The following is a 14,870-nucleotide window of genomic DNA, read 5'->3' on the forward strand; positions in this document are numbered from 1 at the left end:
GGGGGGTAGGCGAGTACATGCTACACGTCGTGCGTAGGTAGGATGGCAGATACGATAGGACGTGTATTCTCTCCGTATACGCTGAGAAAAGAGGAAATAGGCACAATCTAGTGGGTCCGTGTGGGGCCTGGGGCGCTGATCCACACGACGAGCGGACGGTGTCGATACGAGTTGTGCGTCTAACTAGTTAGGAATAGCCATATTTGCGGAGTGAGTATATTTGCGGAGTGAGTATATAAACGAGTTGGGGTGGGCACGGGCATATTCCTAACTAGTTAGACGCACAACTCGTATCAACGTCGTCCGCTCGTCGTGTGGATCAGCGCCCCAGGCCCCACACGGACCCACTAGATTGTGCCTATCTCCTCTTTTCTCAGCGTATACGGAGAGAATACACGTCCTATCGTATCTGCCATCCTACCTACGCACGACGTGTAGCATGTACTCGCCTACCCCCCGTCCACTACCCCGTGACCAGCCCCCACCCCCGACCATCCCCATCCGCGATTCAAAATTCGAATCGAAGCAGGCAGACGCAGCTGCATCGAGCGGACGAACCACGGCCTCCCCGTCCACGCGCCTGGATCCCTAGGTTGCTTCACGATTCAACGATGAATCGCGGTGCAGAGTCATTCACGGATCTCCTCTTTAGGTATCTCCTCGTCTTGTGGATCCTCTTTTTCGTCGGCGCATTTTCTCCAAAGGGCAGCAATCCTCATCTTGCCATTGCCTGCGGCAGATTTTGTTCCCAGCCGGCCGCAACAGAGGGCGTCCCAGATCTGGGATTGCTAGAGGAGGAGGAGGAGGAGGAGGAGGAGGAGGAGGAGGAGGTCGAGGACGAGGAGGAGGAGGGCGAAGAGCGCATCCATCCTAATTTCCAGAATCATTCTCCTTCTTCAAGCCACGTTGGAGAGAAATCTGATGCCACAGATTCAGGAACTCCTGAAGATCAGGAGGCTATGCCATATTTCTCCAACGTCCCAGATATTGACGACGTAGAAGAGACCCAGCCCGAATCGCATCCCATTCCAGTTCCGTGGACTCAAAGGTACTAGCACGGGTCTATATTCAGTTTCTAGTTTTTAGTTTTGGCATTGATGAATGTTAAATTTAGCTGAAGAGGAGAAGTAGGCAAGATTGTCAAAAGTGAGGACTGAATACCTTAAGATTCGATGTAGTGTGTTCAGTTGTTTGCTGTCAAATCTGTTTTTAGTTGTAGCACGTTTAGTGGGATGACAGTAACAGTACACTTGCCCAATTTTCTCATCCATGTGTCAAAGAATCATGAATCTGGGTATGTGTGTTCGGGAACGTTGCAGAAAATTAATTTTTTTCCTACGGTTTCACCAAGATCCATCTATGAGTTCATCTAAGCAACGAGTCAAGGGAGAGAGTTTGCATCTACATACCACTTGTAGATCACGAGCGGAATCTTGCCAAGGGGATGGTGATGATGGAGTCGTACTCGAACGTGATTCGGATCACCGATATCCAAGTGCTGAACGGACAGCACCTCCGCGTTCAACACACGTACGGGACGGGAGACGTCTCCTCCTTCTTGATCCAGCAAGGGGAAAGGAGAGGTTGAGGAAGGCAGCTCCAACGGCAGCACGACGGCGTGGTGCAGTTGATGCGGCAGTATTCCGACAGGGCTTCGCCAAGCACGTACGGAGGAGGAGAGGTGTTGGGGAGGGGAGGGGCTGCGCCTTGGCTTGTGGTGTATTGCAGCCCTCCCCTCACCCCTCTATATATAGGGGAAAGGGCAAGGGGGGCCGGCCCTCTAGGGAAAACCCTAGGGGGGCGGCCAAGGGGTGGGGGGCTTGCCCCCCAAGCAAGGGCGGTGCGCCCCCTTTAGGGTTTCCCCCCCAACCCTAGGCGCATGGGCCCAAGGAGGGGGCGTGCCAAGCCCACTAGGGGTTGGCTGCTATCCCCACGCAGCCCAAGTGGCCCCCCGGGAGGGGTGGCCCCTCCCGGTGGACCCCCGGAACCCTTCCGGTGGTCCCGGTACAATACCGGTATGACCCCGAAACTTTCCGGTGCCCGTTTAACAACTTCCCATATATAAAACTTTACCTCCGGACCATTCCGGAACTCCTCGTGACGTCCGGGATCTCATCCGGGACTCCGAACAACATTTGGTAGTCACATACTAGTCTTCCTAACAACCCTAGCGTCACCGAACCTTAAGTGCGTAGACCCTACGGGCTCGGGAGACATGCAGACATGACCGAGACCACTCTCGGGCAATAACCAACAGCGGGGTCTGGATACCCATGTTGGCTCCCACATGCTCCTCGATGATTTCATCGGTTGAACCACGATATCGAGGATTCGATCAAACCCTGTATACAATTCCCTTTGTCAATCGGTACGTTACTTGCCTGAGACTCGATCGTCGGTATCCCAATACCTTGTTCAGTCTTGTTACCGGCAAGTCACTTTATCGTACCGTAATGCATGATCCCGTGGCCAACACATTGGTCACCTTGAGCTCATTATGATGATGCATTACCGAGTGGGCCCAGAGATACCTCTCCGTCATACGGAGTGACAAATCCCAGTCTCGATCCGCATAAAACAATAGCTACTTTCGGAGATACCTATAGTGCACCTTTATAGTCACCCAGTTACGTTGTGACGTTTGATACACCCAAATCACTCCTACGGTATCCAGGAGTTACACGCTCTCATGGTCAAAGGAAGAGATACTTGACATTGGCAAAGCTCTAGCAAACGAACTACACGATCTTTGTGCTATGCTTAGGATTGGGTCTTGTCCATCACATCATTCTCCTAATGATGTGATCCCGTTATCAACGACATCCAATGTCCATAGCCAGGAAACCATGACTATCTGTTGATCACAACGAGCTAGTCAACTAGAGGCTCACTAGGGACATATTGTGGTCTATGTATTCACACGTGTATTACGATTTCCGGATAATACAGTTATAGCATGAATAAAAGACCATTATCATGAACAAAGAAATATAATAATAACACTTTTATTATTGCCTCTAGGGCATATTTCCAACAGTCTCCCACTTGCACTAGAGTCACTAATCTAGTTACATTGTGATGAATCGAACACCCATAGAGTTCTGGTGTTGATCATGTTTTGCTCGCGAGAGAGGTTTAGTCAACGGATCTGCGACATTCAGATCTGTATGTACTTTGCAAATTTCTATGTCTCCATCTTGAACATTTTCACGGATGGAGTTGAAACGACGCTTGATGTGCCTGGTCTTCTTGTGAAACCTGGGCTCCTTAGCAAGGGCAATAGCTCCAGTGTTGTCACAGAAGAGTTTGATTGGCCCCGACGCATTGGGTATGACTCCTAGGTCGGCGATGAACTCCTTCACCCAAATAGCTTCATGCGCTGCCTTCGAGGCTGCCATGTACTCCGCTTCACATGTAGATCCCGCCACGACGCTCTGCTTGCAGCTGCACCAGCTTACTGCTCCACCATTCAACATATACACGTACCCGGTTTGTGACTTAGAGTAATCCAGATCTGTGTCGAAGCTAGCGTCGACGTAACCCTTTACGACGAGCTCTTCGTCACCTCCATAAACAAGAAACATGTCCTTTGTCCTTTTCAGGTACTTCAGGATATTCTTGACCGCTGTCTAGTGTTCCTTGCCGGGATTACTCTGGTATCTTGCTACCAAACTTACGGCAAGGTTTACATCAGGTCTGGTACACAGCATGACATACATAATAGATCCTATGGCTGAAGCATAGGGGATGACACTCATCTCTTCTTTATCTTTTGCCGTGGCCGGTGACTGAGCTGAGCTCAATCTCACACCTTGTAACATAGGCAAGAACCCTTTCTTGGACTCATCCATTTTGAACTTTTTCAAAATCTTATCAAGGTATGTGCTTTGTGAAAGACCTATGAGGCGTCTCGATCTATCTCTATAGATCTTGATGGCTAATATATAAGCAGCTTCTCCAAGGTCCTTCATTGAAAAACATTTGTTCAAGTAGGCCTTAATGCTGTCCAGAAATTCTATATTATTTCCCATCAAGAGTATGTCATCTACATATAATATGAGAAATGCTACAGAGCTCCCACTCACTTTCTTGTAAACACAGGCTTCTCCATAAGTCTGCATAAACCCAAACGCTTTGATCATCTCATCAAAGAGAATATTCCAACTCCGAGATGCTTGCACCAGCCCATAAATGGATCGCTGGAGCTTGCATACTTTGTTAGCATTCTTAGGATCGACAAAACCTTCCGGCTGCATCATATACAGCTCTTCCTTAAGATGCCCGTTAAGGAATGCCGTTTTGACGTCCATCTGCCATATCTCATAATCATAGTATGCGGCAATTGCTAACATGATTCGGACGGACTTAAGCTTCGCTACGGGAGAGAATGTCTCGTCGTAGTCAATCCCTTGAACTTGTCGATAACCCTTAGCGACAAGTCGAGCTTTAGAGATGGTGACATTACCATCCGCGTCCGTCTTCCTCTTAAAGATCCATTTGTTTTCTATCGCTCGCCGATCATTGGGCAAGTCTGTCAAAGTCCATACATTGTTTTCATACATGGATTCTATCTCGGATTTCATGGCTTCAAGCCATTTGTTGGAATCTGGGCCCGCCATCGCTTCTTCATAGTTCGAAGGTTCACCGTTGTCTAACAACATGATTTCCAGGACAGGGTTGCCGTACCACTCTGGTGCGGAACGTGTCCTTGTGGACCTACGAAGTTCAGTAGCAACTTGATCCGAAGTACCTTGATCATCATCATTGTTTTCCTCTTCGATTGGTGTGGGCATCACAGGAACATTTTCCTGAGCTGCACTACTTTCCCGTTCGAGAGGTAGTACTTCATCGAGTTCTACTTTCCTCCCACTTACTTCTTTCGAGAGAAACTCTTTTTCCAGAAAGCATCCGTTTTTGGCAACAAAGATCTTGCCTTCGGATCTTAAGTAGAAGGTATACCCTACAGTTTCCTTAGGGTATCCTATGAAGACGCATTTTTCCGACTTGGGTTCGAGCTTTTCAGGTTGAAGTTTCTTGACATAAGCATCGCATCCCCAAACTTTTAGAAACGACAGCTTAGGTTTCTTCCCAAACCATAATTCATACGGTGTCGTCTCAACGGATTTAGACGGTGCCCTATTTAAAGTGAATGTAGCTGTCTCTAGAGCGTATCCCCAAAATGATAGCGGTAAATTGGTAAGAGACATCATAGACCGCACCATATCCAATAGAGTGCGATTACGACGTTCGGACACACCGTTTCGCTGAGGTGTTCCAGGCGGCGTGAGTTGTGAAACGATTCCACATTTCCTTAAGTGTGTGCCAAATTCGTGACTTAAATATTCTCCTCCACGATCTGATCGTAGAAACTTTATCTTTCGGTCACGTTGATTCTCCACCTCATTCTGAAATTCCTTGAACTTTTCAAAGGTGTCAGACTTGTGTTTCATTAAGTAGACATACACATATCTACTTAAGTCATCAGTTAGAGTGAGAACATAACGATATCCTCCGCGAGCCTCAACGCTCATTGGACCGCACACATCGGTATGTATGATTTCCAACAAGTTGGTTGCTCGCTCCATTGTTCCGGAGAACGGAGTCTTGGTCATTTTGCCCATGAGGCATGGTTCGCATGTGTCAAACGATTCATAATCAAGAGACTCCAAAAGTCCATCAGCATGGAGCTTCTTCATGCGCTTGACACCAATGTGACCAAGGCGGCAGTGCCACAAGTATGTGGGACTATCGTTATCAACTTTACATCTTTTGGCATCTACACTATGAACATGTGTAATATTACGCTCAAGATTCATTAAGAATAAACCATTGACCATCGGAGCATGACCATAAAACATATCTCTCATATAAATCGAACAACCATTATTCTCAGATTTAATGAGTAGCCATCTCGTATTAAACGAGATCCGGAACAATGTTCATGCTCAAACTTGGCACTAAATAACAATTATTAAGGTTCAAAACTAATCCCGTAGGTAAATGTAGAGGCAGCGTGCCGACGGCGATCACATCGACTCTGGAACCATTCCCGACGCGCATCGTCACCTCGTCCTTCGCCAGTCTCCTTTTATTCCGCAGCTCCTGCTGTGAGTTACAAATATGAGCAACGGCACCGGTATCAAATACCCAGGAGTTACTACGAGTACTGGTAAGGTACACATCAATTACATGTATATCAAATATACCTTTGGTGTTGCCGGCCTTCTTATCCGCTAAGTATTTGGGGCAGTTCCGCTTCCAGTGACCCTTCCCCTTGCAATAAAAGCACTCAGTCTCAGGCTTGGGTCCATTCTTTGACTTCTTCCCGGCAACTGGCTTACCGGGTGCGGCAACCTCCTTGCCGTCCTTCTTGAAGTTCTTCTTGCCCTTGCCCTTCTTGAACTTAGTGGTCTTATTGACCATCAACACTTGATGTTCTTTCTTGATTTCAGCCTCTCTGACTTCAGCATCGAGAACACTTCAGGAATGGTCTTTTCCATCCCCTGCATGTTGTAGTTCATCACAAAGCTCTTGTAGCTTGGTGGGAGCGACTGAAGGATTCTGTCAATGACTGCCTCATCAGGGAGGTTAATATTCAGCTGGGTCATACGGTTGTGCAACCCAGACATCTTGAGTATGTGCTCACTGACAGAACTATTTTCCTCCATCTTACAACTATAGAACTTGTCGGAGATGTCATATCTCTCGACCTGGGCGTGAGCTTGAAAAACTAGTTTCAACTCTTCGAACATCTCATATGCTCCGTGATGCTCAAAACACTTTTGGAGCCCCGGTTCTAAGCTGTAAAGCATGCCGCACTGAACGAGGGAGTAATCATCAGCACGAGACTGCCAAGCATTCATAATGTCTTGGTTCTCTGGGACGGGAGCGTCACCTAGCGGTCCTTCTAGGACATATTGTTTCCTGGCAGCTATGAGGATGATCCTCAGGTTCCGGACCCAGTCCGTATAGTTGCTGCCATCATCTTTCAGCTTGGTTTTCTCTAGGAACGCGTTGAAGTTCATGTTGACATGAGCGTTGGCCATTTGATCTACAAGACATATTTGCAAAGGTTTTAGACTAAGTTCATGATAATTAAGTTCTAATCAAATTATGAACTCCCACTCAGATTAGACATCCCTTTGGTCATCTAAGTGTTACACGATCCGAGTCGACTAGCCCGTGTCCGATCATCACATGAGACGGACTAGTCATCGTCGGTGAACATCTTCATGTTGATCGTATCTTCCATACGACTTGTGTTCGACCTTTCGGTCTCCGTGTTCCGAGGCCATGTCTGCACATGCTAGGCTCGTCAAGTTAACCCTAAGTGTTTTCGCTGTGTAAAACTGTCTTACACCCGTTGTATGTGAACGTAAGAATCCATCACACCCGATCATCACGTGGTGCTTAGAAGCGACGAACTGTAGCAACGGTGCACAGTTAGGGGAGAACACTTCTTGAAATTTTGTAAGGGATCATCTTATTTACTACCGTCGTCCTAAGTAAACAAGATGCATAAAACATAATAAACATCACATGCAATTATATAAAGTAGTGACATGATATGGCCAATATCATATAGCTCCTTTGATCTCCATCTTCGGGGCTCCATGATCATCTTGTCACCGGCATGACACCATGATCTCCATCATCGTGTCTTCATGAAGTTGTCACGCCAACGACTACTTCTACTTCTATGACTAACGCGTTTAGCAATAAAGTAAAGTAAGTTACATGGCGTTCTTCAATGACACGCAGGTCATACAAAAATAAAGACAACTCCTATGGCTCCTGCCGGTTGTCATACTCATCGACATGCAAGTCGTGAATCCTATTACAAGAACATGATCTCATACATCACAATTCATCATTCATCACAACTTCTGGCCATATCACATCACATGATCAATCGCTGCAAAAACAAGTTAGACGTCCTCTAATTGTTGTTGCATCTTTTACGTGGCTGCAATTGGGTTCTAGCAAGAACGTTTTCTTACCTACGAATAACCACAACGTAATTTTGTCAACTTCTATTTACCCTTCATAAGGGCCCTTTTCATCGAATCCGCTCCAACTAAAGTGGGAGAGACAGACACCCGCCAGCCACCTTATGCAACTAGTGCATGTTAATCGGTGGAACCGGTCTCACGTAAGCGTACGTGTAAGGTTGGTCCGGGCCGCTTCATCCCACAATACCGCTGAAGCAAGAAAAGACTAGTAGAGGCAAGCAAGTTGACAAGATCCACGCCCACAACAAAATTGTGTTCTACTCGTGCAAAGAGAACTACGCATAGACCTGGCTCATGATGCCACTGTTGGGGAACGTTGCAAAAAATTAAAAAATTTCCTACGGTTTCACCAAGATCCATCTATGAGTTCATCTAAGCAACGAGTCAAGGGAGAGAGTTTGCATCTACATACCACTTGTAGATCACGAGCGGAAGCTTGCCAAGGGGATGGTGATGATGGAGTCGTACTCGAACGTGATTCGGATCACCGATGTCCAAGTGCTGAACGGACAGCACCTCCGCGTTCAACACACGTACGGGACGGGAGACGTCTCCTCCTTCTTGATCCAGCAAGGGGAAAGGAGAGGTTGAGGAAGGCAGCTCCAACGGCAGCACGACGGCGTGGTGCAGTTGATGCGGCAGTATTCCGACAGGGCTTCGCCAAGCACGTACGGAGGAGGAGAGGTGTTGGGGAGGGGAGGGGTTGCGCCTTGGCTTGTGGTGTATTGCAGCCCTCCCCTCACCCCTCTATATATAGGGAAAGGGCAAGGGGGGCCGGCCCTCTAGGGAAAACCCTAGGGGGGGCGGCGGCCAAAGGGTGGGGGGCTTGCCCCCCAAGCAAGGGGGGTGCACCCCCTTTAGGGTTTCCCCCCCAACCCTAGGCGCATGGGCCCAAGGGGGGGCGTGCCAAGCTCACTAGGGGCTGGCTGCTATCCCCACGCAGCCCAAGTGCCCCCCCGGGAGGGGTGGCCCCTCCCGGTGGACCCCCGGAACCCTTCCGGTGGTCCTGGTACAATACCGGTATGACCCCGAAACTTTCCGGTGCCCGTTTAACAACTTCCCATATATAAAACTTTACCTCCGGACCATTCCGGAACTCCTCGTGACGTCCGGGATCTCATCCGGGACTCCGAACAACATTCGGTAGTCACATACTAGTCTTCCTAACAACCCTAGCGTCACCGAACCTTAAGTGTGTAGACCCTATGGGCTCGGGAGACATGCAGACATGACCGAGACCACTCTCGGGCAATAACCAACAGCGGGGTCTGGATACCCATGTTGGCTCCCACATTCTCCTCGATGATTTCATCGGTTGAACCACGATGTCGAGGATTCGATCAAACCCTGTATACAATTCCCTTTGTCAATCGGTACGTTACTTGCCCGAGACTCGATCGTCGGTATCCCAATACCTTGTTCAGTCTCGTTACCGGCAAGTCACTTTACTCGTACCGTAATGCATGATCCCTTGGCCAACACCTTGGTCACCTTGAGCTCATTATGATGATGCATTACCGAGTGGGCCCAGAGATACCTCTCCGTCATACGGAGTGACAAATCCCAGTCTCGATCCGCATAAAACAATAGCTACTTTCGGAGATACCTGTAGTGCACCTTTATAGTCACCCAGTTACGCTGTGGCGTTTGATACACCCAAAGCACTCCTACGGTATCCAGGAGTTACACGCTCTCATGGTCAAAGGAAGAGATACTTGACATTGGCAAAGCTCTAGCAAACGAACTACACGATCTTTGTGCTATGCTTAGGATTGGGTCTTGTCCATCACATCATTCTCCTAATGATGTGATCCCATTATCAACGACATCCAATGTCCATAGCCAGGAAACCATGACTATCTATTGATCACAACGAGCTAGTCAACTAGAGGCTCACTAGGGACATATTGTGGTCTATGTATTCACACGTGTATTACGATTTCCGGATAATACAGTTATAGCATGAATAAAAGACCATTATCATGAACAAAGAAATATAATAATAACACTTTTATTATTGCCTCTAGTGCATATTTCCAACAATGTGGTCACAGTAAATTATAGTGACAGTTTTCTGCTGTCCTTTTTTTAATAAATTGGGGTGGGCACGGGCATGTACAGCAGGACGTTCTTTTTAAGAAGGACGAAACTTATCATAATACACGGTTAAATATTTCAGAATGCTTGGATTCAACAACTGATACTTATCATGTACACATGAGGCCGTCATCTCCGAGTTGTCTGAATTCATCATTGTGTTTTCCACAATGCAAATCAGACACTTATGATCCAAGTCATTGGAATGTGCATATTCTGATCATACTTGCGCTATTTTGTTTACATTTGCTTCTGCGGCTTACATCTCTGATTAGGGTCCGACTTGGAAAAATTCCTGACAGCCGTGCCACATTATCGGGAAGGAAAAGTGCTTTGGAAAAGGCCATGAGAAATTACGCTGATAAGAAGTCAGAGTTCGTCGTCAAGCCATAGATCGGCCAGGAATTTGATTCTTTGGCCGAATCTTACGACTTCTACAACCTATACTCGTGGGAGATTGGTTTTGGCATCAAGTATGGGCAATGCAGAAGAAACGTTGAAAAGTGCAAGACGGTCCAGGACATAGTTTGCGGATGCACGGTGAGTTATATCATCCAGCCGGCTAACATTTGCAATTGCATTCAGTATGATATAAATCCAATTTTTTGATTTTTTGGCTGAAAAGTCCGTATTTATGTCTCATTGCTTTTGTTTACCACCATTTTATCAGGGGAAACCACGCAGGGAAAATTCACATTCAGTATGCTGCCAATGTCCTGCGCTTATGAGGTTGCATCGCACGTCAGACCATGGTTGGTTCATCCATGATGTGAAGCATGAGCATAATCACAGTATGGCACAAACATGTGGAGAGAAGTTGCACTGGCCATCTCACAGGCACATTGATGCCCATGCCAAAGACATTGTCATGCACCTTAGGAACAACAATATATCATTAAGCAAGACTTTCGGTGTGATTGCAAGCTTTTTTGGGGATATGGAAAACTTGCCCTTTAACAAGAGATCTCTGCGTTATCTCTGCAAGAGGATGAATCAGCAGCAGGGCGATGATGACATTAGAAAGACGATACAACTCTTCTCTGAATTGAAAGAGAAGGATCCAAAGTTTGTCGACAGTGTGCTTGTTGATGAAGGCAGCAAGATCAGGGCATTGATGTGGACAGACGGTAAGAGCCGACACCAGTACAAATTCTTTGGAGATGCAATAACATTCGACACAACATATCGTACGAACCAGTACGACATGCCGTTTGGTCTTTTTTTTGGTGTCAACAATCACTTTCAGAGCATCATCCTTGGAGGAGTGTTGCTACGCGATGAAACAACTGAGACTTTTGAGTGGGTGTTCAAGGAATTTGCATCTTTGATGGGAGGGAAGGATCCAAAAACAATACTCACGGGTAATTTAAAAGCACCAACAAAATGTAACATTAATTCCTTTAATTACTATTTCTCTTTGCATCGCCCTCACCATGAATGTCATTTCTTCATTTATCACAGACCAAGCCCGTGCAATGGAGAGGGCTATATGTTCCCAGTGGCCTGATACAACTCACAGATGGTGCAAATGGCATGTATTGCAAAAAGCAAGGGAACATCTAGGTTCTGTTTATTCAAAAAACAGTGATTTTAGAGACGAGTTTCACAAACTTCTCGAGTATATGGTCACAGTAGATGAACTTGAAACCGCATGGGCCAGCTTGATTGAGAAATATCAACTTGCAGACCACCCATGGCTCACTCAAATATATGAAGTTAGAACAAAATGGGCAAAGCCATATTTTGCAGGTGTGTTCTGCGCAAGGATGACGAGCACACAGCGTTCCGACAGTGCAAACCATATGCTCAAGAATTATGTGCAGTCGGCATTGTCCATGAACAATTTTGTAAGGCAGTATCAAAAATTATTGTTTGATAGACAATCAGAGGAAGATTTTCAAGCGAAGAAGACTCGTGTGGTAAGCCATAGACAAATCATCATACATAGCATGGTTATTTGGTTCACGAAACTGCATGGATTCATATATGTTATAGTTAACTCATTGGCAACTGATGGTTTCAGGGTGGCGTTGTCTTCAACCTGGGAGTGCCTCTAGAATACCATGCAAGCAAGGTCTACACTGCAGCTATGTATGAGCTGTTCCAACACGCAATTTACTTGTCAGGGTCATTTGTGTTACAAGAGGCCTGGCAGACAGAACAAGGCGTGGTCTACGTTGTTAACCACATCTATGCAGAGAGGAGGCAAGCATGGTCCAGGACACAATATCATGTTCTGTTTCATCAGGGGTCCGGAGGATATTTATGTGAGTGTGGTCTTTACTCACATATGGGTATGTTGTGCTGTCATGCTATTCGGGTAAGTCACAATACTCATGCTATCTTACTCTGACGGAGCTTACTTGCGATAGTTCCTGAATCCTAAAACCTCAGTTTTTTACAATACACTCTCTATCAGTTACTGAGTTTTTTTGGCCTGCTCCAAGTTTGCAATATCCTTTTTTAAGCAAAAGTGGTACACCTAGATTCAGACATGTATCCTCATAGCATGTATGTCACAATACTCATGATTTCTTCATCTGACGGAGCTTACTTGCGATAGTTCCTGAATTCTAAAACCTCAGTTTTTTACAATACACTCTCTATCAGTTACTGAGTTTTTTTGGCCTGCTCCAAGTTTGCAACACCCCTTTTTAAGCAAAAGTGGTACACCTAGATTCAGACACGTATCCTCAGATCATGTATGTCACCGAGACATATTTACATAAATTAATATAGGATCCATATATGGAGATTTAATCTGACCAAGCGTTTTCTCTGTCGTCAACAGGTGCTGCTACATCTTGGAGTTAGGGACATCCCAGAAGTACACATCATGAAGAGATGGACGAAGAACGCCTGCGAGAACCTGCCAGTGCATCTGATGATATATAAAGCATGCAATTCTGCACTGAAGGACGCAACTTATCGGCACTCTTCCTTGTACAGTAAGGCGCTCGAGATTGTCCAAATGGGGGACAAGAACACTGAAGCTTATGGAGCTGCAATGAAGCAGTTGCTGGACGCAATAAGTGTTCTAAATGATATCAACCAGGAGAGCGATGGGCGAGGGTTAAATGATCAAGCCACTGCTCAAGCACATGACCAAGATGTCCCTGTGACACCAGGAGCAAATGGTCTGTCAGGTTCAATGAATGTTGTATCATGCAAGAGGGATCTAGGCAGGCCAACAAACGCAAGAGCAAAGCCAGGTTATGAAAATGTCAGCAAGCCAAGAACAAAGTTTTGCTCAATCTGTAGAGGGAGGGGTCACAAAGCATCGGGATGCCCCTCATATGGAGGGGTAGCAAAGAAAAAAAGGAAAGTTCCAAAGTGTACAAAGTGCGGCCTGGAAGGCCACAAGAGGAATAACTGCTCAGGAAGAATGTTCGGCGTCTTCCAATGATTTGATTGCACTTGCAACTGGTTTACTTTTACTCTTGGCTCGTGCATTTTTTTTGTGCAAATAACCTCATTTGCTGTTAAGGAAGATGAAAAATGATGTTGTGGTGAACATTTAGGTTTATTTTGCGGCCGTGTAGTGATCTTTCAGTTTCAAGACATTAAAACTTGGCACTGCTTCAGATGATGTGAAAGTAAGAAGATAACATTTGTACTGATGCGAGAAAGGACAAGTTCATCTGAAATTGAAACGGGGCTTGTCTTTTGTCTAAGAAACTTGTGTTTGCTATCGTTAAATTTATGATGCTCTGCCAATATGTTATGCTACATGATTTCTAACATGTGACATACGTACCATGTTTAAAAAAAATTACATTCTTCAGTTTAACGAGGTGAAACAGCAGCGACGAGCACAATAGTAAATATATTGCACATCCAGAGCACAAAAGCAGAAGCAGTGCATCTCTAAGTTAATCATACTAAGCAGCAAGCTTGCTAACTAAAAACACAATCATCACTATCAGAACTACACTAAAAAGCATCCGCTTCTGATGACCATTGTTTTTCACATTCAGCGGGCCTTCAGTTTGCCCCAACTTCTCTTCAAGAGCCTGATTTTGTTCCTTCATCTTGCGCAATGCATCCCGCAAAGCATTATTCTGGGTGCTTCGGTCCTCAATCCCCATTTCCAGGTCTGCATTTACTCCTCTAAGCTGAGTGTTCTCCCTCCGGACGTTGTTCACCGCGTCACGCAGATCGACCAAAAGTTGGCGAAGAAAGGGCGTAGTAGGGTCATCAATCCATCGCCAAGAAAGTGTGCCAAATATATGAATGCGAGAAAGATCCAGCAAGAATGGAGAAGGAAATACTGTCAAATGAATGCTTACCCGAGATCTCTGGCAGGTCAGATACCTACGACCAGGATTTCCGTTGCTCCAGGAGATCCATCTCGCCGCTTTCTTGTGGCACGGGCAATCTTCAGATGGCTCGTATGCTAGCGGCTGCTCACGATAAGGAATTGGGGAAGGGTTCAGAGAATAGCCAGGAGGTTCACCATGGGAGGACGAGCGTGCTCCAGATGACGAGGAAGAGGATTCCATTTGGGAGACCACAAGCAGCGAAGACGCACGCCACGGATAAGGTTAGGTTTGGTGAGGAGGAGGAGGGGATTTTGTGGCTGTGGCATCTTGTTCGGGAGGGGGTGAGGGGTGCGGAGGATATAGGAATGTTGGCACTAGTTTTTGCCCTTGCGTTGGATGTGGTACAGCACACAGGTCATACGTATGATGATTTGCTCTTCTGCAGATGTTGTGCTAAAAAACTACAACAATCTGGCCAAAAGAGTAAACAAACTTTACA

General features: G+C 46.3%; 1 protein-coding gene across 3 annotated transcripts; it reads left to right on the plus strand.

Annotated features, from left to right (window-relative positions):
* Positions 1-303: 303 nt before the first annotated feature.
* Positions 304-13,926, plus strand: LOC123149199 (protein FAR1-RELATED SEQUENCE 5). Of its 3 annotated transcripts, none has more exons than XM_044568780.1 (7): positions 304-652; positions 740-1,048; positions 10,412-10,693; positions 10,780-11,470; positions 11,571-12,028; positions 12,133-12,429; positions 12,901-13,926. In XM_044568780.1, the coding sequence occupies exons 4-7, from the start codon at positions 10,834-10,836 to the stop codon at positions 13,513-13,515; spliced, it is 2,007 nt and encodes a 668-aa protein (XP_044424715.1). In that variant the 5' UTR covers positions 304-652; positions 740-1,048; positions 10,412-10,693; positions 10,780-10,833; the 3' UTR covers positions 13,516-13,926. The 3 variants fall into 3 exon arrangements, with proteins under 3 accessions (XP_044424715.1, XP_044424714.1, XP_044424716.1); XM_044568779.1 differs by having other exon boundaries at positions 10,412-10,649; XM_044568781.1 differs by lacking the exons at positions 304-652; positions 740-1,048; positions 10,412-10,693 and having other exon boundaries at positions 10,772-11,470.
* Positions 13,927-14,870: the final 944 nt, after the last annotated feature.

Source organism: Triticum aestivum, chromosome 7A (assembly GCF_018294505.1).
Source record: "Triticum aestivum cultivar Chinese Spring chromosome 7A, IWGSC CS RefSeq v2.1, whole genome shotgun sequence".
NCBI classification, from domain to species: Eukaryota; Viridiplantae; Streptophyta; class Magnoliopsida; order Poales; family Poaceae; genus Triticum; species Triticum aestivum.